This window comes from Pristiophorus japonicus, chromosome 21, assembly GCF_044704955.1.
Source record: "Pristiophorus japonicus isolate sPriJap1 chromosome 21, sPriJap1.hap1, whole genome shotgun sequence".
NCBI lineage: Eukaryota > Metazoa > Chordata > Chondrichthyes > Pristiophoridae > Pristiophorus > Pristiophorus japonicus.
The window spans coordinates 8,728,239-8,752,414 of NC_091997.1; the positions used below are offsets into that span (position 1 = coordinate 8,728,239).

The 24,176-nt window shown below is 44.7% G+C and overlaps 1 protein-coding gene across 2 annotated transcripts; it reads left to right on the forward strand.

Annotated features, from left to right (window-relative positions):
• On the forward strand, positions 1-23,592 carry LOC139233815 (uncharacterized). Of its 2 annotated transcripts, XM_070864364.1 has the most exons (7): positions 1-25; positions 332-418; positions 1,314-1,494; positions 10,564-10,667; positions 12,108-15,392; positions 17,620-17,831; positions 23,225-23,592. In XM_070864364.1, exons 3-7 carry the CDS (start codon positions 1,320-1,322, stop codon positions 23,292-23,294), a joined length of 3,846 nt encoding a protein of 1,281 aa, XP_070720465.1. In that variant the 5' UTR covers positions 1-25; positions 332-418; positions 1,314-1,319; the 3' UTR covers positions 23,295-23,592. The 2 variants fall into 2 exon arrangements, with proteins under 2 accessions (XP_070720465.1, XP_070720466.1); XM_070864365.1 differs by lacking the exons at positions 1-25; positions 332-418; positions 10,564-10,667 and having other exon boundaries at positions 1,421-1,494.
• The last annotated feature ends 584 nt before the right edge of the window (positions 23,593-24,176 follow it).

Here is a 24,176-nt window from a genome sequence, read left to right on the forward strand (position 1 = left end):
TCCGAGGGACAGAGGCACGGCAGAGGTAGGAATTTGCTGCATTTCGTACTCTGGCAAGAAATCTGACCCCCCCCTCCCAAAAAAATACACTTCCACAAACTCCTCGGGCTTTCGTTCCTCGGGAAGGCGAGGGGCAGGTCTGCGAGTGAACATACAACGGGGGAAAAATCTGCATTTATCTTTTTGCAAAAAGCTCCTTCAACAAGGAAGTGCAGACACCCATCGTGGAGACGCGTTTCGTTTGTGTTGGGCGTACGGTGTGTTTTTGCAATGGCGCAGAGCAAACTTCGACCTGAAATTGAATGTAATCTCACTCCTTTCGCCAGCACAGATGTGTCCGCTTTGAACGGGTGAGGGAGGCCTTTGCCTACTACTTCTGTGGCCAGCTTTGATCTCAAGTGTTGCTCAGACCCAGAAGGTGCGTTCATTGTGTCCCAAAAGAGTGCTTTTTACCTTCGAGAGCTTTATGATTTTATTATAGTTTTGTAATCTGATGTACTTAAAAAATATATTGGTCATTAATCTGCAATCTCAGTATTCAACACTGGGCTGTTGGCCTATCTGAGCTACATTTCGAAGCCAGATGAATAATGTGGCTAAATGTATCTTTAAAATGGCTTAGCCCCTTCTTATCTGGGTACAGTAGCACAGTGCTTGTGTTACTGGGCTAATATTCCAACGCATGTGAGTTCTAAATCCCACCATGGCAGTTTGAGAATTTGAATTCAGTTTTTAAAAAGCTGGAAATAAAAAGCTGGTACCAGTAAAAGTGACCATGAAGCTGTCGGATTGTCGTAAAAACCCAACTGGTTCACTAATGTCCTTTAGGGAAGGCAATCTGCTGCCCTTGCCCAGTCTGGCCGCTTTGTGACTCCAGTTTCACAAACAATGCACTCTCGAACAAGCTACACAGTTAGGGCAACTAGGGACGGGCAATAAATATCAACCATGCCAGTGATGCCCACATACCGAGAATTAATATAGAAAAAAAACTTGCCACCATTTAACATGGGCAATTACTGATTGCCCCGCCCCCTCCAGTGATTGACAGGTTTTGTATAGTTATTTTAAAACCTTTGCAGCTATTTAGCTATAAACAGCTAATTTACAGCCAGAGGTAGATAAATAATTAGAAAAAAACGGGGCGTGGGGGGGGGAACTTGCATTTTATGTAGCATCTTTCGTGTCTTCGGGAAATCTCAAAACGCTTTACAGCCAATGAAGTATTCTTAAAGTGTAGTCACTTGTAATGTAGGGAAACGCAGAAGCCACATGTAACCCTGTTAGGTCTTAACAAAATGTTTTCTGTGCAGATTAAAATGGATAGAACCATTCAGGTGTCTGATCTGCCCACGGGCATTTCAAAACGGATCCTTGAAGACAAACTCATGATTCATTTCTTACGGTCCAAGAATGGAGGAGGCGAGATCATCGAGATAGTGTTCCCATCTGAATCGTTAACTTCTGCTCTCATTATCTTTGAAGAAAAAGAAGGTAAGGAGAACACACAAAGTCTGCAAAAGGACATAGACAGGCTAAGTGAGTGGGCAAAAATTTGGCAGATGGAGTATAATGTTGGAAAGTGTGAGGTCATGCACTTTGGCAGAAAAAAATCAAAGAGCAAGTTATTATTTAAATGGAGAAAGATTGCAAAGTGCTGCAGTACAGCGGGACCTGGGGGTACTTGTGCATGTAACACAAAAGGTTAGTATGCAGGTACAGCAAGTGATCAGGAAGGCCAATGGAATCTTGGCCTTTATTGCAAAGGGGATGGAGTATAAAAGCAGGGAAGTCTTGCTACAGTTATACAGGGTATTGGTGAGGCCACACCTGGAATACTGCGTGCAGTTTTGGTTTCCATATTTATGAAAGGATATACTTGCTTTGGAGGCAGTTCAGAAGGTTCACAAGTTTGACTCCAGAGATGAGGAAAGGTTGAGTAAGTTGGGCCTCTACTCATTGGAATTCAGAAGAATGAGAGGTGATCTTATCGAAATGTATGAGGGGGCTTGACAAGGTGGATGCAGAGAGAATGTTTCCGCTGATAGGGGAGACTAGAACTAGAGGGCATAATCTTAGAATAACGGGCCGCCCATTTAAAACTGAGATGAGAAATTTCTTCTGAGGGTTGTAAATCTGTGGAATTCGCTGGCTCAGAGAGCTGTGGAAGCTGGGATATTGAATACATTTTAGACAGAAATAGACAGTTTCTTAAACGATAAGGGAACAAAGGGTTATGGAGAGCAGGCAGGGAAGTGGACCTGAGTCCATGATCGGATCAGCCATGATCGTATTAAATGGCGGAGCAGGCTCGAGGAGCTCCTGCTCCTATTTCTTATGTTCTTATGTTCTTAATGTGTAAATTCTAGAAAAGGGAGATGAGAGAACATGAACCAAACTATGGTGTACTGAATCATTTAAACCTGAAATTAAAGTAGGAAATGCTGGAAATGCAGAGCAAGTCGATTGGCATCAGCAAGAAAAAGGTTTTGGGCATGTTCTTCATCGTGGTCATGCTATCTGCAATGTTTCTTTTTCCCACTCTCGCCTGCTCCCTCCGCTCCCAGGTTTTCTCTCCCAGTATCCCATTCCCGCCTTCGACCTTCTCCCTCCTCTCTCAGACTTTCTCTCCCAGTATCCCAGCACAGGGGTCTTTTTATATGCAGTTTCAATTTGAATGATCAGATATTTTGAATTAAGCAACTTCAAATTAAGACAGTATTTTTTTAAACAAATGTTGATTCTGATTAATGGGGTCTTTGTTGTCTTAGAAACATTTCTAGACAACTTGCCCCACTGGGAGGGAAAGCCAGATTGAGGCGGGAGCAGGCCTAGAACATGAGGGAACAGGCCCAGAACTTTATATAGCGCCTTTCATGACCACCAGATGTCTCAATGCACTTTACAGCCAATGAAGTACTTTTGCATTGTAGTAACTGTTGTAATGTGAGAAATGTAGCAACCAACTTATGCACAGCAAGCTCCCACAAACAACAATGTGATAATAACCAGATAAACTGGGATTTTTTTGTATGTTGATTGAGGGATAAATATTGGCCAGGACACCAGGGATAACCCCCCTGCTCATCTTTGAATAGTACCATGGGATCTTTTACATCCACTGAGAGGGCAGTTTAACGTCCCATCTGACAGTGCAGCACTCCCTTGGAGTGTCAGCCTAAATTATTGTGCTCAAGTTCCTGGAGTGGGACTTGAACCTACAACCTTCTGACTCAGAGGCGAGAGTGCTACTCATTGAGCCACAGCTGATACTGAGGGAAAGCCTGAGGGAGGAGGGGGCAGGTTGAGAACAGGAAACTGAGGGAAAGGCTGAGAGGAGTGAACAGGCCGCGGATGGAAATGGGAAAGGTTCAAGAGAGGAATGGGAAAGCTCAAGTCATTTGGAAGCAGAGTTGAGGGTTGAGCAGGCTGCCATCCAGTCAGTTACACCGATCATTCTATTTGGGAACTAATTGCCTTTATCAGAGGCTGGGAATGAGTTTAAGAGTAACTTTCCATTACTTTCACATTCATTTTCAGGTTAGAGATTTTTGAGTACCTTCGTCTGTCTCTGTATTATGCTGTTAATTCTAACATGTATAACCACCAAGTCTCCTTTTAACTTGCTGAAAATGAACCTTTGCCCTTGTAGACAAATAACCCCCCTGCCAACAGTAAAGACAAGGCTGGCATTTTAGCAAAGAAGCCAAATCACACACCCTTATAACTGATATGGCGGCCAGAAACGGTAATAGCCGTCATGTAAATATTTAGCGATGCTGGTGACAACGATTAAATAGGTGATTAGAAGCAGGATGAATTGAAATTTAAAATTTTAATTGCGAGATAGTGGCAATTTTGATTAAATTGACAGAGGCAAATCAGATCAGGCCCTGCCCAGATCAGTTACTCCAGAGTACAATGCAGGCCTTTAACCAGCTTCTGAAACTTGGAAAATTTACATCCCAGATTATGAGCATACATCTTAAGCTAGTTTTGTTCCCGACTTGTAATGCACTGCGACTTCATCTTAAAATTTACTACTTTGTGTCTGGCACTATGACAGAATTTTACAACACAGAAATAGGTCTTTCGGCCCAACTACTCTGTCGGTGTTTGTGCTCCACACGAGCCTCCTCTCACCTTACTTCATCTCACCCTGTCAACATATCCTTCCTTTCTCTCTCATGCACTTATCTAACTTCCCCTTATTGTACTGAGTTTGAATAGAAAATCAACAGAGCACCAGATGGATATTTAACAGGTTAGAACAGGCCAGGTGCAACTGCCTTGTGCTGTATGGTTAACCTTTGCCCTTGTAATGTTTGAGTAAATTAAATAAACTAAACCAATGCTATCACACTCTGTGGTATGTAATTTGTCAGAAGGTACAATATCAATGATTCAAACAATTTCTAGTGATTACATTACAAACCTCTTGTATTTTTACAGTTTGCAGCTGTAGTACAATACCATATTTGACTTGTTGCATTGGTTCAAACATTTCTACACATGGGGTTACTCAAAATTGGCAATGTGCAACATTTTGGGGGGCTTCTTTCTGGTGTCTTGGAGCTGGCCAGGAGAGCATTGTGCCTAGAGTTGACCAGGAAAGCATTGTGCCTGGGGTTGACCAGGAAAGCATTGTGCCTGGGGTTGACCAGGAGAGTATTGTGCCTAGAGTTGACCAGGAAAGCATTGTGCCTGGGGTTGACCAGGGAAGCATTGTGCCTGGAGATGCCAGAGACCTGCATTGGGGTTTCTGCAGTAGCTGGGCTGATACAGGGACCGAGGCAGGAGATATTACAGAGTGAAGTTGATGGTCTTTGTGATGGTGAGGATATGAGATCAGAAACTCAGTTCAGGGTTAAGTAGGGGCCCAGTATAGTGGCCGGAGAGAGGGATGGAATTGATGGCAAGAGAGGTGGTGGAGAGGTAGAGTTGGGTTTGTTCAGCATGTGGAAGCTGACCCACATGTCTGCATATGATGTGGCCAAGCGGCAGCATGTAGATGAGGAGGGGGAAAAGGCCAAGGCTAAATTTCTGGGGGCCTCCAGAAGTAATGGTACGGTGGCAGAAGAGACACCATTGCTGGAGATACTCTGACTATGATCAGATAGTTAAGAGTGGGTCCCAAGTGAGAGTAGTGCCACTGAGCTGGACAACGGAGGAGAGGCATTGGAGGAGGAGGGTGTGGTGAACCATGTCAAAGGCTGCAGAGAAGTCAAGGAGGGAAAGGTGGGATAATGCACCACGATTGCAGTTACAGTTATTTGTGACTTTGGTTAGGACCGTTTTATTGCTGCATTAGAGTAGGAAACTGATTAGAGAGATTCAGACATGGCGTTGTGGGACAGATGGGCATGGGTTTGGAGAGATTAGAAATTGATGATAGGGCCATAGTTTGCAAGGAGAGGTAAAGGGTGCTTTTTTTTTGAGGAGGGAGGTGATGACATGACTTTAAAAGGGAGGGAGAAGTACCTGAGGAGAGGAAACCATTTACAATGTCAGCTAGCATCGGAGCCAGGAAAGGAAGTTGGGTGGTCAGGAGTTTAAGTGGGAATGCGGTCAAGGGAGCAGGAGGTGGGGTCAAGGGAACAGGAGGTGGATCTCATGGATGAGATGAGCTTGGAGAGGGCATGAGGAAGATGTGAGAGAAACTAGAGAGAGGGACACACAGGTTCAGGGTGGCAGGGGCAGAGTCTGAGAAGAGTTGTGTGGTGGGAAAAGGGAAAGCAACAGAGGCAACTAAGTGGATGGTAACTGTTATATATGTGGACGTGCATTTATTTTGTACGGCCACCAGAAGGCTCATCCGCTGGAGTCCCAAGGGATCCCATAATCCCTTGGGAGCACAGGTATTTAAGAAAGCTTCACAGGTTGGAGAGGCACTCTGGAGACCTGCAATAAAAGACTACGGTCACACTTTACTTTGAGCTCACAATGTTCAATCTGATTCTTTCCCCATTCACAACAACTGGCGACGAGATACAGATAGCGAACCCAAAGATGCAGAGAACAGTGGGCATCCTGGAGAAATATTTGGAGGGAGATGATTGGGAAACTTTTGCGGAGCGACTCGACCAATACTTCGTAGCCAACGAGCTAGATGGGGAAGAGGGCGCTGCCAAACGAAGGGTGATCCTCCTCACCGTCTGTGGGACACCAACGTATGGCCTCATGAAGAATCTGCTCACTCCAGCAAAACCCACGGAGAAATCATACGACGATTTGTGCACACTGGTCCGAGAGCATTTGAACCCGAAGGAAAGCGTTCTGATGGCGAGGTACCGGTTCTACACCTACAAAAAGTCTGAAGGCCAGCAAGTGGCGAGTTATGTCGCCAAGCTAAGACGCCTTGCAAGACATTGCGAATTTGAAGGACATCTGGAGCACATTCTCAGAGACTTTGTCATACTTGGCATTGGCCACGAAACCATACTTCGCAAACTTTTGACTGTAGAGACCCCAACCTTGAGTAGGGCCATAGCGATAGCCCAGGCGTTCATTGCCACCAGTGACAATACGAAGCAAATCTCTCAGCACACAAGTGCTGCTACAAGTACTGTGAACAAAGTGATGTTGTTTTCGAATCGTAACGTACAGGGCAGGTCACACATACCTGCAGCTACACGTCCGCAGATGTCTCAGAGTCCACCATCAAGGGTGATGAATGCAAGGCCATTAATACCTTGTTGGTGCTGCGGGGGTGATCATCGTTTCCATTCATGCCAATTCAAAGGATACGTTTGCAAGGGCTGTGGAACAATGGGACACCTCCAACGAGTGTGCAGGCGAGCTGCAAAGCCTGTTAAACCTGCAAACCACCATGTTGCAGAGGAGGACAGATCCACGGAGGATCACAACGAACCAGAGCCTCAGATCGAGGAGGCAGAGGTACATGGGGTGCACACATCCATCACGAATTGTCCCCCGATAATGCTGAATGTTGAACTAAATGGACTCCCTGGTGTCAATGGAGCTGGACACAGGCGCGAGCCAGTCCATCATGGGCAAAAAGACTTTCGAAAGGTTGTGGTGCAACAAGGCCTCAAGACCAGTCTTAACTCCAGTTCACACGAAATTAAGAACTTACACTAAAGAACTGATTCCTGTAATCAGCAGTGCTACCGTAAAGGTGTCCTACGATGGAGCGGTGCACAAGCTACCACTCTGGGTGGTACCGGGCGATGGTCCCATGCTGCTCGGCAGGAGCTGGCTGGGAAAGATACGCTGGAACTGGGACGACGTCCGAGCGCTATCGCCCGCTGACGACACTTCGTGCGCCCAGGTCTTAAACAAATTTCCTTCGCTGTTCGAACCAGGCATCGGGAAATTCCAAGGAGCAAAAGTGCAGATCCACCTAATTCTGGGGAAGCGACCCATCCATCACACGGTGAGAGCAGTACCGTACATGATGAGAGAAAGGGACCAATACCCACTACCAAAGGCCGACGACCTCTTTACAACGCTTGCGGGAGGAAAGATGTTCACGAAGCTGGATCTGACTTCAGCCTACATGACGCAGAAACTGGAGGAATCATCAAAGGCCCTCACCTGCATCAACACGCAAAAAGGTCTTTTTGTCTATAACAGATGCCCGTTTGGAATCCGATCAGTGGCGGCGATATTCCAGAGAAACATGGAAAGTTTACTGAAGTCGGTCCCGCACACCGTGGTCTTCCAGGACGACATCTTGGTCACAGGTCGGAACACAGTCGAGCATCTGCAGAACCTGGAGGAAGTTCTTAGTCGACTCAACCGCGTGGGGCTCAGGTTAAAATGCTCGAAGTGCATTTTCCTGGCGCCTGAAGTGGAGTTCCTGGGAAGGAGGATTGTGGCGGACGGCATCAGGCCCACCAACGCAAAGACGGAGGCAAGCGAGAACTCACCGCGGCCACAGAACGTGCGGTCGTTTCTGGGACTCTTGAACTACTTTGGTAACTTCTTACCGGGTCTCAGCACCCTGCTAGAACCATTGCATGTCTTACTATGAAAAGGGGGCGAATGGGTTTGGGGCAAAAGCCAAGAAAATGCCTTTATAAAAGCGAGAAAATTGTTATGCTCAAACAAATTGCTTGTGTTGTGTGATCCATGTCAGCGTTTGGTACTAGCATGTGATGCGTCGTCATGTGGCGTCGGGTGTGTATTGCAACAAGCTAATGATTTCGGGAAACTGCAACCGGTTGCTTATGCATCCAGGAGTCTGTCTAAGGCCGAGAGAGCCTACAGCATGATTGAAAAAGAAGCGTTAGCGTGTGTCTATGGGGTAAAGAAAATGCATCAATACCTGTTTCGGTTAAAGTTTGAATTGGAAATTGACCATAAGCCACTTATATCCCTGTTTTCCGAGAGTAAAGGGATAAATACCAAAGCATTGGCCCGCATCCAGAGATGGGCGCTCATGTTGTCCGCATACAACTACGCCATCCGCCACAGTCCAGGCACAGAAAACTGCACCGATGCTCTCAGTAGGCTGCCATTGGCCACCACGGGGAATGGCGCAGCCCGCAGATCTAGCCATGGTTATGGAAGCATTTGAGAGTGAGCAGATCAAAACCTGGACAAGCCAGGACCCCTTATTATCTCTAGTCAAAAGCTGTGTGCTTCACGGGAGCTGGTCCAGTGTCCCAGTGGAAACACAGGAAGAGATAAAGCCATTTCAGCGGCGCAAAGGTGAAATGTCTGTATATGCAGCCTGCCTTCTGTGGAGCAATCGAGTAGTGGTCCCCAAGAAGAGCAGAGACACCTTCTTCAATGACCTCCATAGTACCCACCCAGGCATCGTAATGATGAAAGCGATAGCCAGATCCCACGTGTGGTGGCCTGGTATCGACGCAAACTTAGAGTCTTGCGTTCACAGATGTAATACATGCTCGCAGTTAAGCAATGTACCCAGGGAGGCGCCGCTATGTTTATGGTCTTGGCCCTCCAAACCGTGGCCTAGGGTACACGTCGACTATGCAGGCCTGTCCTTGGGTAAAATGTTCCTTGTGATTGTAGACGCGTACTCCAAGTGGATTGAATGTGAGATAATGTCGACTAGCACGTCCGCTGCCACTACTGAAAGCCTGTGGGCCATGTTTGCCACTCATGGCTTACCCGATGTCCTGGTGAGCGACAACGGGCCATGTTTTACCAGTGCTGAGTTCAAAGAATTCATGACCTGCAACGGGATTAAACATGTCACATCTGCCCCGTTTAAACCAGCGTCCAATGGTCAGGCAGAGAGAGCAGTGCAAACCATCAAGCAAGGCTTGAAAAGGGTAACCGAAGGCTCACTGCAGTCTCGCCTATCCTGAGTCCTGCTTAGCTACCGCACGAGCCCACTCACTCACTGGGATTCCACCTGCTGAACTGCTCATCAAAAGAGCACTTAAGACAAGGCTCTCGTTAGTTCACCCTGATCTACATGAACAGGTAGAGAGCAGGCGGCTTCAACAAAGTGCATACCATGATAGCGCAAATATGTCACGCGAGATTGAAATCAATGATCCTGTATTTGTATTAAATTATGGACAAGGTCCCAAATGGCTTCCCGGCACTGTCATGGCCAAAGAGGGGAGCAGGGTGTTTTGGGTCAAACTTTCAAATGGACTCATTCACCGGAAACATTTGGACCAAATTAAACTCAGATTCATGGACTACCCTGAGCAACCCACCTTGGACCCTACCTTTTTTGATCCCCCAACATACACACCAGTGGCAACTGACACCACGGTTGACCACAAAGCAGAACCCATCATCCACAGCAGCCCAGCAGGGCCTAATACACCAGGCAGCCCAGCAAGGCCAGCTGCACAGCAGCCCAGCGAGGGCCCAACAAATGATTCAACAACACCAGCTTTCACACCGAGACGATCAACCAGGGCAAGAAGGGCTCCAGATCAACTCACATTGTAAATAGTTACACTATTGACTTTGGGCGGGGGGGCGGCAGTGGAGTGTTATATATGTGGACTTGTATTTACTCTGTACAGCCACCAGAGGGCTCATCCCCTGGAGTCCCAAATGATCCCATAATCCCTTGGGAGCACAGGTATTTAAGGAGGCTTCCCAGGTTGGAGAGGCACTCTGGAGACCTGCAATAAAAGCCTAAGGTCACACTTTACTTTGAGCTCACAGTGTTCAGTCTGACTCTTTCTCCATACACAACAGTAAGGAAGTCCATCAGCTCTGCACACTTTTTGTTGGATGTGAGATGGGAAGGAACTGCACACCTTGATCCAGTTATCTCCTAGCCTCTAACCCCGCTTCACCGGAAGCCTGCATGTGATCTTGACCGTCTATGTACAATGCCATAGGAGATGGGTTTAGGGAGATGGGTGGTAATGGAGAGAAGAAGCCAGGGGTTCTCTTTGATCTCCAGATGATGCTGAAGTATTGGTGGTTTTGACAGAGGAGAGTGAGACATTGCTTACACAAGAAATAAAGGATGTGGGAATGAGAGGGCCAAAAATGTTTACCTCTTGAAACATCCTGACTGATGGCCTGGTTAATAAATTTCAGCCCATGTATCGGCCTATAGTATTAACTAACTTATCTTTTATGTTCCTTACTCAGTGGCTCAACGAGTTCTCCGACTTGAAAGTCATGTTCTTGCAATTAATGGGAAACACCACAAAGTAAAAGTAAAATCAGCTTGTACTGAGATCAAAGCTGATCAGGTAACTGATGAATTACTTGAATATTCTCACAATCTAGTGTATTCTTTACATATTTTGTGACCGTGTGTTGCCTTATGATGGTGGTCGCTTGTGACATGCAAACTCAAGGTTTAGATTCTGTAGCTGTGGTACAAGACAAGGTTCTGAAACATGCTTGTTGCAATGAGTGCAACAAATTCAGTAGAAATGTTATAAATGTTTACAGTCACTGTGACACTTATTACAGCAATTAGATGATAAATAGCAAATATACTTGAAAATGTTTGTGAGAAGCAAGATACTCTCAGGAATGTATTGCTTTCTGATTCTCATTATACAGCAGCTTATGAAATAAAGCTGAGGCTTTCTTCACAAGCTGTCTGGAAATCTTTTTGATATTAGTTGAATATATTGTGTATTCTTGTATTGTGACTGCCTGTTAAATTTGTTATACTGTTACTTTTTGTTGCCGAATTAACAAAATCGCAAAGGATGCCATTTTATATCTATCTATAATACATCAAAAAATGTTGTCTGTGCATACTTTATCGTTGTTTATATATTCCTATGTCCACATTTATAATGGAAACTGCCTATGTAAATTTGTCGTGCTATAATTACACCCTCCCTCCAAATGGAGGCGCTGCAGTGTGACACATTTACATAGATATTTTCCCTTGTAAATGTGGATATAGCAATTTACAGTACAAATATCAAAATCATAGAATCATAGAAATTACAGCACAGAAGGAGGCCATTCGGCCCATCGTGTTCATGCTGGAATAAAGACAGAATGTACGACAATAAAATCGAAATTGAATTATGTCAGCACCAGTGTTCCTACTAATTCTTTTTGGGCTGCGTGGTCCCTTTAAGGGGCTGCGCGGCCGGTTGTTAAATCCGCGAAAGTGCATTTTTTTACATTTAAAAGCCAGCTCATTGGCTGTGCGGGTCCTCTAGAGCGCTGCACAGCTTAAAGGAAACATTGGTCAGCACACCTTGATCCAGTTATTCCCCCAGCCTCGAACCCCCGCTTCACCTGAAGCCTACATCTGGTCTTGAACGACTATGTGCAATGCCGTAAGAAAAAACGGTCCTCGAATTTTATTGCAAATATTCACGATTATACAACAATACATCACACTTCACATATCTGGTAACGTTTAGATGTGTGTCGCTCTGAATTTAACACTGGGCTCAGCGTTACCTGCTTTTCTGTACTGTTGTGTACTTTTCCAAATCCTGTTATAGTTTCTCCTTAATCTTCTTCCGAAATATCAATTTTGTTTAAGAGTTGTCAATGCAATATATGTCTTTGATTTAACATTTCACCAGATTGCATCCATTTAAAGAAAACGGCAAGCTTGCTGTCAGTCTTTATATTACATATACGGTGACAAATCTTTTCCTGGCCTTGCTGTAGAATATAACCAATGCTAGTCTTCTCTTATTTCCCTGCAGATCATCCTCCATGTTTCCATGACAATAGATTATGGAAAACTTCCAGGTGGAAAAATATTAATGAAACATTTTCAGAAGACACATAAAAATATTCAGTTCAGCTTTGATCAGAAAACAGAACAATGCACCATGGGTGGAACATTTTCAGTCATACAGGAACTAAGTGGAGAAATTCATAATTTGCTCACTTTAAATCCCAACCAAAAAGGCAGTGACTCTTATGAAACTGAGCAACATGATGGCTTACGAAACAGTGCTTCAGAAGGCAGTTCAAACAGCATTAGAAAGGTTGCTCGGAAATCAGATGCAGACTTTAATACCAGAGGGGAAGAGTTAGAATCGCAAATCAACACTGGAACGCAAAGTTCAGCGCATGGACGTGTCAGAAGAGACACGGATTTGCAAAACAGCAGTGAGCGACAGACTGGGAATTTTGACGATTACACGTTATTGATGGACTCTGATATTTACGTGTATATTCAGAAATTTTATAACGACAGGTATCAAGGCATTCTGCATCAGCACCATGTGGAGGTGGTGGATATTATCAGTGAAGACTTTGCCACCTTAATTCTGCATGAGGCTTCTGAGCATTTGGACAGCAGCACATCACTGCTGCAAGCACATCAAGAACTTTCGAAACTCTACCAGGACTTTGAGGTCAGGCTCCGCAAAGAACAGATCAGCAAGAAAGACTTAACCTCTGATGTCAAACTCCTACAGAACATCTACGCAAGCCTTCAGGCACAATTCCCCAAAATAAATTTCAATGAAGATGGAAATTATTTTTACCTAATAGGCACTTCAAATGATTGCTCGCTAGCCAAGAAATGTCTACAGGATGTGAAGGAAGAACTGTCAGTAAGATCTCGAAAAGGAAAGCATCCGACTTCAAGCAGACACTCAGAAAGTCACCAGGCTAGCACCAGCAGTACACCTCAGTCTCGGCAAGAATTTGACGGCAACAATTTGTTTAGTCCAGCAGGATTTCCAAAAACAGATGCCAGAAAAGATCACAAATTGGCTCCAACCTTCAGCGGTGTCAGGGAAAAAGTCAGTACTTTGAAGACAGGGAGCCGACTAGCTGAAGATGATTTGGTTCTGAATCCTGAGCAAACGCATGCAGCTGATAAATTGTTGCCCGGCCATAGTAGCAGTAGTAGTCCACTGGTGGATACCAAGCATCAGTCGAGTTCAGAATTGCTGCAAAAACCCAGGCTCAGTCCGACAGGCAATGAGATGGTTACCTCTGCTGACAAAGCATTGACGAGTGGAACAGGGGAGTTTGTTGTAGCCAACAAAACTGGCGAAGACACTCTTAAGTACAAAGATATTCCTGTATTAAGTGGTCAGGCCAAGGAACTCAAGAGTCCTGACAGAACAGGTGATGACATTCTGTTCAAGGGATATGAAGGCTCTTCCATTGTTGGCACAAATAAAGGAGACAAACTGTTCCAATATACCAAAAGTAACAAAGCATACGGTCCTATAAAGCCATACCACTTTGAAACATCAGCTGGTACTCTCTTTCACCAGGGAGAGCTGCTAGACAACATGCAGACACTCCAGTCCATGAGTACTGCCAAAAGTTCCGAAGGTCAGATGTCCAAACCATCACTGAGAAGAACCAACAGTTTTTCCGACTACTTGAGATCAAAACATTCCAGAGACTTTGGCAACAGTTTCCAAGGAGTATCCACCAACGTCGGCCCTGCTGAAAAAGTGCAAATCACTGAAGAACTCCCATTAGATTCGGTTGTATGGTCTTATCTGAAAGACGTCTACTATTCTTCTATTCGAAGCATAAGTACCAAAAGTGAAGTTCTGGTGAATGAACAGATTCAGGGAGATATAACAATTCTAAAATTATCAGCGTTGAATAAAGCCAACATCACATCTGCCAGGCAGGACATTTTGTCACTTTACACATTGATAATGAAGCATTTGACTCAACAGTATCTTTCATACGCAGACCTTGGCATTGAGGACTACACTGAGAAAACATTGGAGCAATGGTGCACCTGTCTGAAAAAGAACTTCCCGGAAGTGAAATTCATTATAGGCCAGGCAGGTTTCCACCTTATTGCCACATATGAACATTGCGTGAGAGTAATAGAAACTTGTACGCCCAAGTTAAAAGATACATTTTTCGAAGGCCCGTCCGCGACAGGAAGTGCGTCCATCTCAGTTTCTAATCAGTGCTCATTCATTGGCACAGAAAAGTTCAAAGACATGGAGGGAGCGGACCTTAGCAGATCTGCAGAACATTCCTCATTACTGGGTCAGGCTCCTCAGGGTAGGAAGCCAAATGACTTCCACACTCCAGTCCACCATATGGATGAAATCAGTCCGAAAAGAACGGCAAAAGCAAGAGAAGAGCATTCACCATTTCAGTCAGAACTTATTGAAGCTACGGGTCATAGGAAGGTAAATGGAAATTCCAAGAAGAATTGTTATTCTCAGCCAGACGTAGAAGAGGAATGTCAAAAGCATCAGAAAAAGTCTTCAAATGAGAATGACTGCAATGCATCAAATTCAAGGCAGGAACACAATCCACTTACGGATCAGAAGAAATCACCGAAACTTAGCGATGAATACAGCAGTTCAGAGTTACTTCATGATCAGGCCGATTATAAAGGTCAGAAGATGATGAAGCAGATTGGAGATGTAGAGGGAGTTAAGGCAAAGAAGGCACTGCCTGATAAATTTCATTTTACAGCCAGCAAGCTGGTGAAGGAAAGCCATTGGTACGATAAAGAAAGCAGCTTGCATCGCAATAAACTGGACAATAGCACACAGTCATTACCAATATTTTCTTACACCAGTACATCAGTGTTGCAGCAAAATAGAGATGGTCCACATGCCTCTGAGTCAGCTATGAATTCAAGAGATCAAGTGCAAGAAAAATATGTGCAGCAGCAAGATGAGGGCAGTGGGACGATGTCGCAAGAAAGGAAGGCTTTAAAAAATTCTCAGCAAAATCAGCCCAGAAGTCCGGCCATAGGATTGGATGCACAAGAACTAAACGAATCAACCATGTCTTGCAATAACTGTAAGAAAATTGCTCGCTTATCAAAGGTGGATTGTGGTCACATTTTGTGCAAGGAATGTCACACAATTAATCAGCCATTTTGTCCGGCATGTTATCAAAGTGCTGCCTCAATTAAAAATGGAAGCCAGTGCTTGGGTACCATGGAGGCTAGAGTTCTGAACATCGCATTAATGGGATTTCAGAGAGACTTGGCTTTGAAAATAACCTATGACATCCCTGATGGTATCCAGCGGGTAAGTAGTCTGGTGCAGTTAAGAAGAATTCAGTCATTAGTATACTACTGTAATGGGAGACTTGTATTGTTTCATTCAGATTTTACTTCCCATTTGTCTTATGCTGCTGATAGTGGAGACTACAAACTTTTTTTGTGGAATGGCTAAATGCCAATTTAGATTATGATTTCAGAGAGATTTAGAACTTACAAGATAATCATTAAATGGGCATGTGCTGTGGACAGTATTAATTCCTTGGGGTAAATCTGAACATTTAGCCAAAGCTTATTTCTAACATTCATAACACACACTGGGGGTAATTTGATTTTGTGCAAGTGTAAAACAGGTGATAGGAATTGGCAGTCTGTAGTACATCGCTCCCGTTTTTTATTTCCGTTAGCTTCAATCCCAGCCCCTGAGTTTTAACAATGATTTTGCTTCCCTTAGAAACATAGAAACACAGAAAATAGGTGCAGGAGTAGACCATTCGGCCCTTCGAGCCTGCACCACCATTCAATAAGATAATTCACCTCAGTACCCCTTTCCTGCTTTCTCTCCATACCCCTTGATTCCTTTAGCCATAAGGGCCATTTCTAACTCCCTCTTGAATATATCCAACGAACTGGCATCAACAACTCTCTGCGGTAGGGAATTCCACAGGTTAACAACTCTCTGAGTGAAGAAGTTTCTCCTCATCTCAGTCCTAAATGCCTTACCCCTTATCCTTAGACTATGTCCCCTGGTTCTGGACTTCCCCAACATCGGGAACATTCTTCCTGCATCTAACCTGTCCAGTCCCATCAGAATTTTATATATTTCTATGAGATTCCCTCTCATCCTTCTAAACTCCAGTGAATACAGGCCCAGTCGATCCTGTCTCTCCTCATATGTCAGTCCTGCCATCCCAAGAATCAGTCTGGTGAACCTTCGCTGCACTCCCTCAATAGCAAGAATGTCCTTCCTCAGATTAGGTGACCAAAACTGAACACAATATTCCAGGTGAGGCCTCACTGAGGCCCTATACAACTGCAATAAGACCTCCCTGCTCCTATACTCAAATCCCCTAGCTATGAAGGCCAACATACCATTTGCCTTCTTCACCGCCTGCTGTACCTGCATGCCCACTTTCAATGACTGATGTACCATGACACCCAGGTCTCGTTGCACCTCCCCTTTTCCTAGTCTGCCGCCATTCAGATAATATTCTGTCTCCGTGCTTTCGCCACCAAAGTGGTAACCTCACATTTATCCACATTATACTGCATCTGCCATGCGTTTCCCTTATGTGTTTCCAAGATAGACGGTAAAGGTAGGTGCGCTTGTCGGGCACAGAGCTGAGTTTATGACTTGCCGATTTTCCTTTTAGTGTTGGGAACATAATCTCTGGGGGTGAAATTGCCCCGCACTTCGTTTGGGGGCAGTAACCTTCCGGGAGCGGGACTTTTAGCGCCCGGCGCGGAGGTCCTGTCCCCGCCGCCGAAATGGGCTTACCGCCCCATCAAAAGGAAGCGGAGCGCAATCTCCCGCGCATCACTTCCTTTGGGGGCAGGTCCCAGGGCGCTACTGGGGTGAAACGTTCAATGCTACACAGATACTCCACGTAGCGCTGACGCGCTTCAACATCCGGGCCACTGCGCACTCTGCACGACCTCGGATGGCCTCTACTGGGCCACCAGGGCACTGTGGGACGGAGTGCCAGCCTGCACGATGGCGGCCCGGACCACGCTAGGGGGCCACATTGTCAAGCCGACCCGAGAGGCGGCCGACAAAAAAAAGATGTCGGTCCGGGATGCTGGCATCCTCCCCTTTAATCACCGGTCCGTGATAGCTGGCGTTGACATCCTCACAGGCGGTGAGGGGTCGCTATGCGCAGAGAAGACGTCATCGCCGGTTGCGCGGCAGCATGGGGCACGGCGTAGCCATGACAACATCTCTGCAAACTCCCGGGCCTTAAGTGGCTAATGGAGCTATAAAAGGGACATTTTGCCTTCCCACCCCCCGACTCTCAGGAACTTAGGCCAAAGATGGGATTTTAAAAAAAAAACAATTTTCATTTGCGTTAGTTCCCGTCTGCAGTTCAAATGCGGTTGAGGGTTTTAGTAAGCTATGGGCAAATCTTCACAGAGATCCCTGTATGCGCTGGAGTCATTGTATGAAAATGCAGTTGCTACTGACACTGGCTCTATTGCATGGAATAAAAATCTGCTGTCTTGAATCCTTGTTTTTTTTTTTCCCCTCTTTAAAAAAGGAATGTGATCCGAACCCAGGACAACCATTTAAAGGAAAGCAGTTTAACGCCTATTTGCCTGACAATGCTGTGGGGCACAAGATTTTAAAATTGTTACAGGAAGCCTTTAATAGGGGCCTGACCTTCAAAATAGTATCAACTCGCTCAGGTCTGGACCAGGTAGTATGGAGTGATATCCCTCACAAGACAGCTACAACTGGAGGCAAAAATCAGTAAGTCTTTTTTCCTTCTACTATTAAACTCCGTATGCCCATTCCTTTATTACAGAAGACTGATCTTTGGCCATTATCTGGTTCAATTTTCTCTCTGTGTTGCGTTTAGAACACTGGTTAACGCATTCACATTAAATTCACTCTGCAATTAAGAGTCATTAAAAAGTTTCTCCAGGGGGAAAACCTTGGTTAAATCGGATGCAGGTCAGAAAATTAGTGCTAGAGATGTCCTGACTGACCAGGTTTCTGTCAAGCATAGCTCTACGCACATAGAACAACTGCATTTACTCCTAATCATTTTAATAATTTGGAACAAAGTCAATGCCAAAGACATTGACCAGTGTGCTAAAAATATCAGGGACATTAAACATTTGATTTCGTATATATATGTTATCCAGAAACTCTCTTCCCCAGCCACTGGCTTTATGACAAGACACCATGGTATACTATTTTTTTTCTTGAATCCTGATCTCTAAACAGTGTGGATTGAATTATTCCTAAACAAATGATATGTACTTGGAGGTTCAATAATGGAATTTGTTGTGTATAGAGGAACTCCACGAGGCCGAGTACTGTGAGCTAAACTTAGTGTGACCGTAGTCTTTTTTATTACAACTCCAGAGTGCCTAAACAACATGGCAGCCAACCTTTTATACTGGCCCTGCACGTGTGTGCAGGTGACCATTAGGACTCCCAACAGTCATGCCCTCTAGTGGCAAGTATTACATACAGAACAGAATTGATTCATAGTCCATATAATTCCAACGTTGTAGGCTCAAGCTCTGTTCCGGGAGTAGGGGTGGATACTACAGTGCAGAGGGAGAGCAGCATTAGAGGGCTATCACTTGGATGAGATATTAAATGGAAGCACTACCTGCTCAGGATGTGAAAGAGGAAAGAGCTATCAATTGTTTCATTTCCTGTTTTCAAATCGGCTGCTGCATGTGCCAATAATTCCAACATGGATTCATTGGCTGTGACGTGCTTTAGAAAGTTAAAAGGCACAAACTCATTCCACAGAAGGCTGCAAATTTGAAATAAAATCAGAAAATACTCCAGTCATAGAATGGATACAGCACAGGAGGCCATTCGGCCCGTGCCAGCTTTCTGCAAAAGCACTTCAGCTAGTCCCACTTCCCCACCCTTACCCCGGAGCCCTGCAAAGTTTTTTTCCCCCCTTCAGGTACTTATCTAATCCCCTTTTAAAAGCCACAATTGAATCTGCCTCCACCACCCTTTAAGGCCGTGCATTCCAGATCCTAACCACTCGCTGCATAAAAGTGTTTCCTCATGTCACCTTTGGTTCTTCTGCCAATTACCTTAAATCTGTGTCCCATTCTTGACCCTGCCACCAATGGCAACAGCTTCTCTTGGTCTAGACCCCTCATTAGGTCAGGCAGCATCAGTGGAGAGATGAACAGAGTTAACATTGCAGGTCAATGTCCTTTCTTCAGAACTACACTAGGTTTTAAGCAAGTAGAAGCAGGGAAAGGGAGGAAAGAACCAAAAGGAAGGTCTGTGATAGGGTGGAAGGCAGGAGTGATTGAGAGACAATAGGGATGATAGTGCAAGGCAAAGGGTGTTGGTAGTAATGAGACAACAAACAAAGGAGCTGTAAATGGCTACAGCAAAACCATTACCAAAACCTGCTGTGTTTAAAAAAAAGTTATGATCTGAAATTGTTGAACTCAAATGTGAAGTGCCTAATGGAAGGTGAGATGGTGTTGCTTGAGCTGCCTTTGAACAGTGCAGGAGGCCAAAGTCAGAGTGGGAGCAAGACAGAAAATTAAAATGGCAAGTGAGCAGAAGCTCATGGTCACATTTGAAGACTGAATGGAAGTGTTCAGCAAAGCAATGACCCAAGCTACATTTGATCGCCCCAGTGTAAAGAATGCAGTAAGCAGAAAATACCGTATAGTAAACTGAAGATGTACAATCAAATTGCTGTTTCACCTGGCAGGCATGTTTAGAGCCCTAGAAAGTGGGAAGAGAAGAGCTGAATGGTGGCAGATATTGCATCTCCTACCCTTAGAATGGGAAGGTGCTTTGGGAAAGGGAGTGAAGAATGGACCAGGGTTTTGCAGAGAGAACAATCCCTTCGGAAAGCAAAAAAGGTAAAAGGGAGGGAACGATGAGTTTGGTGGTGATGTTGGAAGTTGACCATGTACAGTAGACAGCTCAAGTCACAGGAGAAATACCACCAACGATGTCACAAGATCCTACAAATCCCCTGGGAGGACAGATGCACCATTAGTGTCCTCGACCAGGCCAACATCCCCAGCATTAAAGCACTGACTACATTTGATCAGCTCTGCTGAGCAGGCCATAGTTCACATGCCAGACACAAGACTCCCAAAACAAGTGCTCTACTCGGAATTCCACCACGGCAAACGTGGGCAGCGGAAACGTTACAAGGACACCCTCAAAGTCTCCCTGAAAGTGCAACATCCCCACTGACACCTGGGAGTCCCTGACCAAAGACCACCCTAAGTGGAGGAAATGCACCCGGGAGGGCGCTGAGCACCGAGTCTCATCACTGAGCACGTACAACAGAAAGAGCGTGCGGCAAACTAATCCCACCCACCCCTTCCCTCAATGACTATCTGTCCTACCTGTGACAGAGACTAAGGTGGTTGTACAGTCCAATACAAGAACCAAAAAACTCAAGTGGAAGCAAGTCTTCCTCGATTCTGAGGGACTGCTTATGATGGATGTTGGAATTGGGGAGAGATGATCTGTTGAATGTGGAGGTTGGTGGGGTGGAAGGCGAGGACAAGAGGAACCATAAGGTGACTCTGGGGAGGGAGGGGTAAGGAATGAGAGCAAAATTGCAGGGAAATGGGATGGATATGGTTGAGGGCACAGTTAATCAGGGTGGAAGGGAATCCTCAGTTGAGGAAAAAAAGGCATAATGGAAGCACTGGTGTGGAAGGTGGCATCATCAGAACAGAAGCGATGGAGACAGAGAAGCTGGAAGAATAGAAGAGTCCTTACAGGAAGCGGGGTGGAAAGAATTGTAATCAAGGTAGCTGTGGGATTCAGTGGGCCTATAGTAAATATTGGTATACTATCCATCTCCAGAAAGAGCAAAGTCAAGGAAGGGAAGAGACAGGTCAGCCATATGATGGAGAGTGAGGGGTGGTAATTCAAAGCAAAGTTGTCAATTTTCCAGCTTGGAACGAGAGCAGGAATCGGCACTGATAGTCATCAATGTACCAGAGATGAGGGACAGGACATGAATAGGACTGGAACAAAGAATGTTCCACAAAGTCAGGCTTGGTCAGAGAAGTTGGTCAAGGCAAGAACAAGTTCAGCCAAGCAAAGGAGAGTGGTGGAGGATGGGAACCAGTTGGGCTGCACTTCAATAATTGGAGGAGGTCCCTCAGGCTCTCCTGGGGGGGGGGGGGAAATGGAGATGTAGACTGACTGGAGACCAAAAAAGAGATGATTAGGACCAGAAAACTAAAAAATGTAAAGTGGTAGAAGGTGCCTGAAGAGTTGCAGATGTTGGTTAGAAGACAAGTGGAGTGAAAACAAAAAATGAAACAAGTTCTGTAGGGCAAGAACAGGCTGAAACTACCAGGGCAGTTGTTTGTGGATCTTGGGAAGGAGGCAGAAGCAGGCTGTAACAGGGTTGGGAGTCTAAGGTTTGAGGCCATTTGATGGCTTGATGCTAGAGTCGTGGTCCCGGGGGAGGTAGGAAGAGTCAGAGTTGACCTCCAGCCTCCACAAGGTAGAGGTCTGTTCACCAAACAATAGCACTGCCCTGGTCAACAGGTTTAATGACAATGTCAGGGTTGGATCGGAGTGCGTCAAGTTCAGGAGGGAGAGAGGGAGGTTGGAGTGAGTGAGTGAGTGTAGAGAAATTGAGACAGCTGATGTCTCACTGGCAGTTCAATGAAAAGATCAAGAGGACAAGGAGGCCAGAGGGAGGGGTCCAGGTAGAACAAGAATTCTGAAGGGAGAAAATCTACTGTGCTAGGAACAGGGGAGGGGAGAAAGACACTCCTAGTCAAAGACATGGGCAGAAGCAAAAGAGCAACAGCTCAGCATTGTGCCAGGCTCGAAATTCGAGGTGGGGACATGAGGGGATGAAGCGGAGGCCTTTGCCGAGTACTGATCGTTCAGGGTCAGAGGGCATAGTGAAAACACAACAATTGGTGAGATTGGAAGGCAGAATGGGATTAGAGAAAAGTGATAAAGGAAAGCATTCTGTATCTCCCCTATTAGCTGAGGCATAGAATACAAGAGCAGGGAAGTTATGCTAAAACTGTATACAATACTAGTTAGGCCACAGCTTGAGTACTGCGTGCAGTTCTAGTCACCACATTACAGGAAGGATGAGATTGCACTAGAGGGTACAGATGAGGTTTGTGTATGTTGCCAGGACTGGAAAATTTTAGCGAGAAAAAAAAAGATTAGACAGGTTGGGGTTGTTTTCTTTGGAACAGGAGACAGGAGAGATTTAATTGTGTATAAAATTATGGGGGGCCTTGGAGTGGATAGGAAAGACCTATTTCCCTTAGTGGGGTCAATAACCAGGGGGGCAGAGATTTAAAGTAAAGAGGGGAGATGAGGAAACAAATTTTCACCCAGAGGGTGGTGGGGGTCTGGAACTCACTGCCTGAAAAGGGTGGTAGAGGCAGAAACCCTCATTGTATTTAAAAAGTACTTGGATATGCACTGAAGAGTCATAACTTGCAGGGCTACAGACCTGGTGCTCAAAAATAGGATTAGGCTGGGTAGCTCTTTTTCCATCGGCATGTCTACAATGGGCTGAATGACCTTCTGTGTCATAATTTTTATGATTTCTATGATTCTAGAAGTAGCAATGAATTAACCACCAATACAGAAACCAAAATATTACAAATGCTGGAAATCTCAGATCAGGCAGCATCTGTGGAGAGGGGAAGATAGGGTTAATGTTTCAGGACAGCAGAAAGTGGGAAAAAAAATATATATATAATATATATACTGCTCAACTCCTGTAGTTGGTCATTTCAAATTGAGTGAACCTCTAAAATCTGGTTGGTTAGCCAAACCATCTCAATTAGGGAGCTACCAAATTTAGTTTGAAAAATTAAGTTTAGAACCCTGGTAAGCCCGAGTGCAGCAATAAATTCCTGACAGTGTGGCCTTTAAGTAATTTGTTGCTCAGCAGTTTATTGCCTAGAGAGATACAACATTGAATTAATGGCTTGGTTGAATTGTTGCACTACTTCAGTTAGCATATTGGAGGGAAGTATAGAAAGTAAGAAAATGGCTGATTTATTGTGTGGTGTTTGTTTAATGTATAAAAAGTTGAAGCGCTACCCCAGTCTAATGATTCATTTCTAAAGACTGATTTGGAACAAAATTTCTTTTTTTTTTAAAAAAGCACTGTTTCTTTACAGGAATGGTTATCCTGACTCCAGCTACTTGGAAAGTGTTTTGACAGCTTTGGAGAAATATGGCCTTCAATGAAGTCAGAAGTACAATACCAAATCAGTGGAAGTAGCCTCATTGAAATGATCATTTCATTGTGTTTTTAAAAAAAATACATTTTCAAAAACACCACAAGATGCCAAAGAAAGCCAGACAAACTCAAAAATGTGCAATAAAGCACATTTGGCTTTTTATCATGCTTGGATTCAAAATGAGTTGGAAGTCTTCATTTGTAGATGATATTTTAGACATTCCACACAATGACTAATGTTTACTGTGAATCTTGGAATTTAATTTTTTATTGTTGCTTGTGTGAACTTGTGCAGAAAGGCACAAATTAGATGCAAAATAAATTTTAATGCTACACTGAATAAAAACTCATTTGTCTTAAATAAGCATCTATCAGGATTGTAAAAAATAATTACAATTTCACAAAATAAAACAGTTTTAGAATTGTGACTTAACATTTATAAACTTCAGCAAATGTGGGAAAAGTTCCTTGGAAGAGCTACAGAGGTATCAGAATTGGCAGAGTCAGACTTGGCTCAGTGGCAGCATTCCTGCCTCAGTTAGGTTCAAACCACACACTCTACTTGAGCACATAATCCAGGCCAATACTCCACTGCTGTGCTGAGGGAGTGCTGCACTGTCGAAGGCGCTATACCAAGGTTCCCATCTCCCCTTACAATAAGATGCAAAAGATCCCACAGCACTATTTGAAGAGCAGGAGATGGTTACTTCAGGTTATGCAACACGACAGTCTGAGGCATTTCTCCAAAAGACAAGTTCACAACCCAAGTGGTGGAAAGCATGAAGATTTGTGCAAGAGATTTGAAAGCAAACTGACCAGAAGGCATATCCCATCAGGTTGGGGCAGAGCTTGAAGCAAGTAGGAACTCCATTTTATGGTGAACCTTGCAT

Bases quoted from the DNA above. Each gene is read 5' to 3' on its own strand.
- LOC139233815 (XM_070864364.1), top strand. From the start codon at position 1,320: ATGGATAGAACCATTCAGGTGTCTGATCTGCCCACGGGCATTTCAAAA. The intron at 10,668-12,107 runs GTAACTGATGAA...ATTTCCCTGCAG, and splicing joins CTGAGATCAAAGCTGATCAG to ATCATCCTCCATGTTTCCAT. The intron at 17,832-23,224 runs GTAAGTCTTTTT...GTTTCTTTACAG, and splicing joins ACAACTGGAGGCAAAAATCA to GAATGGTTATCCTGACTCCA.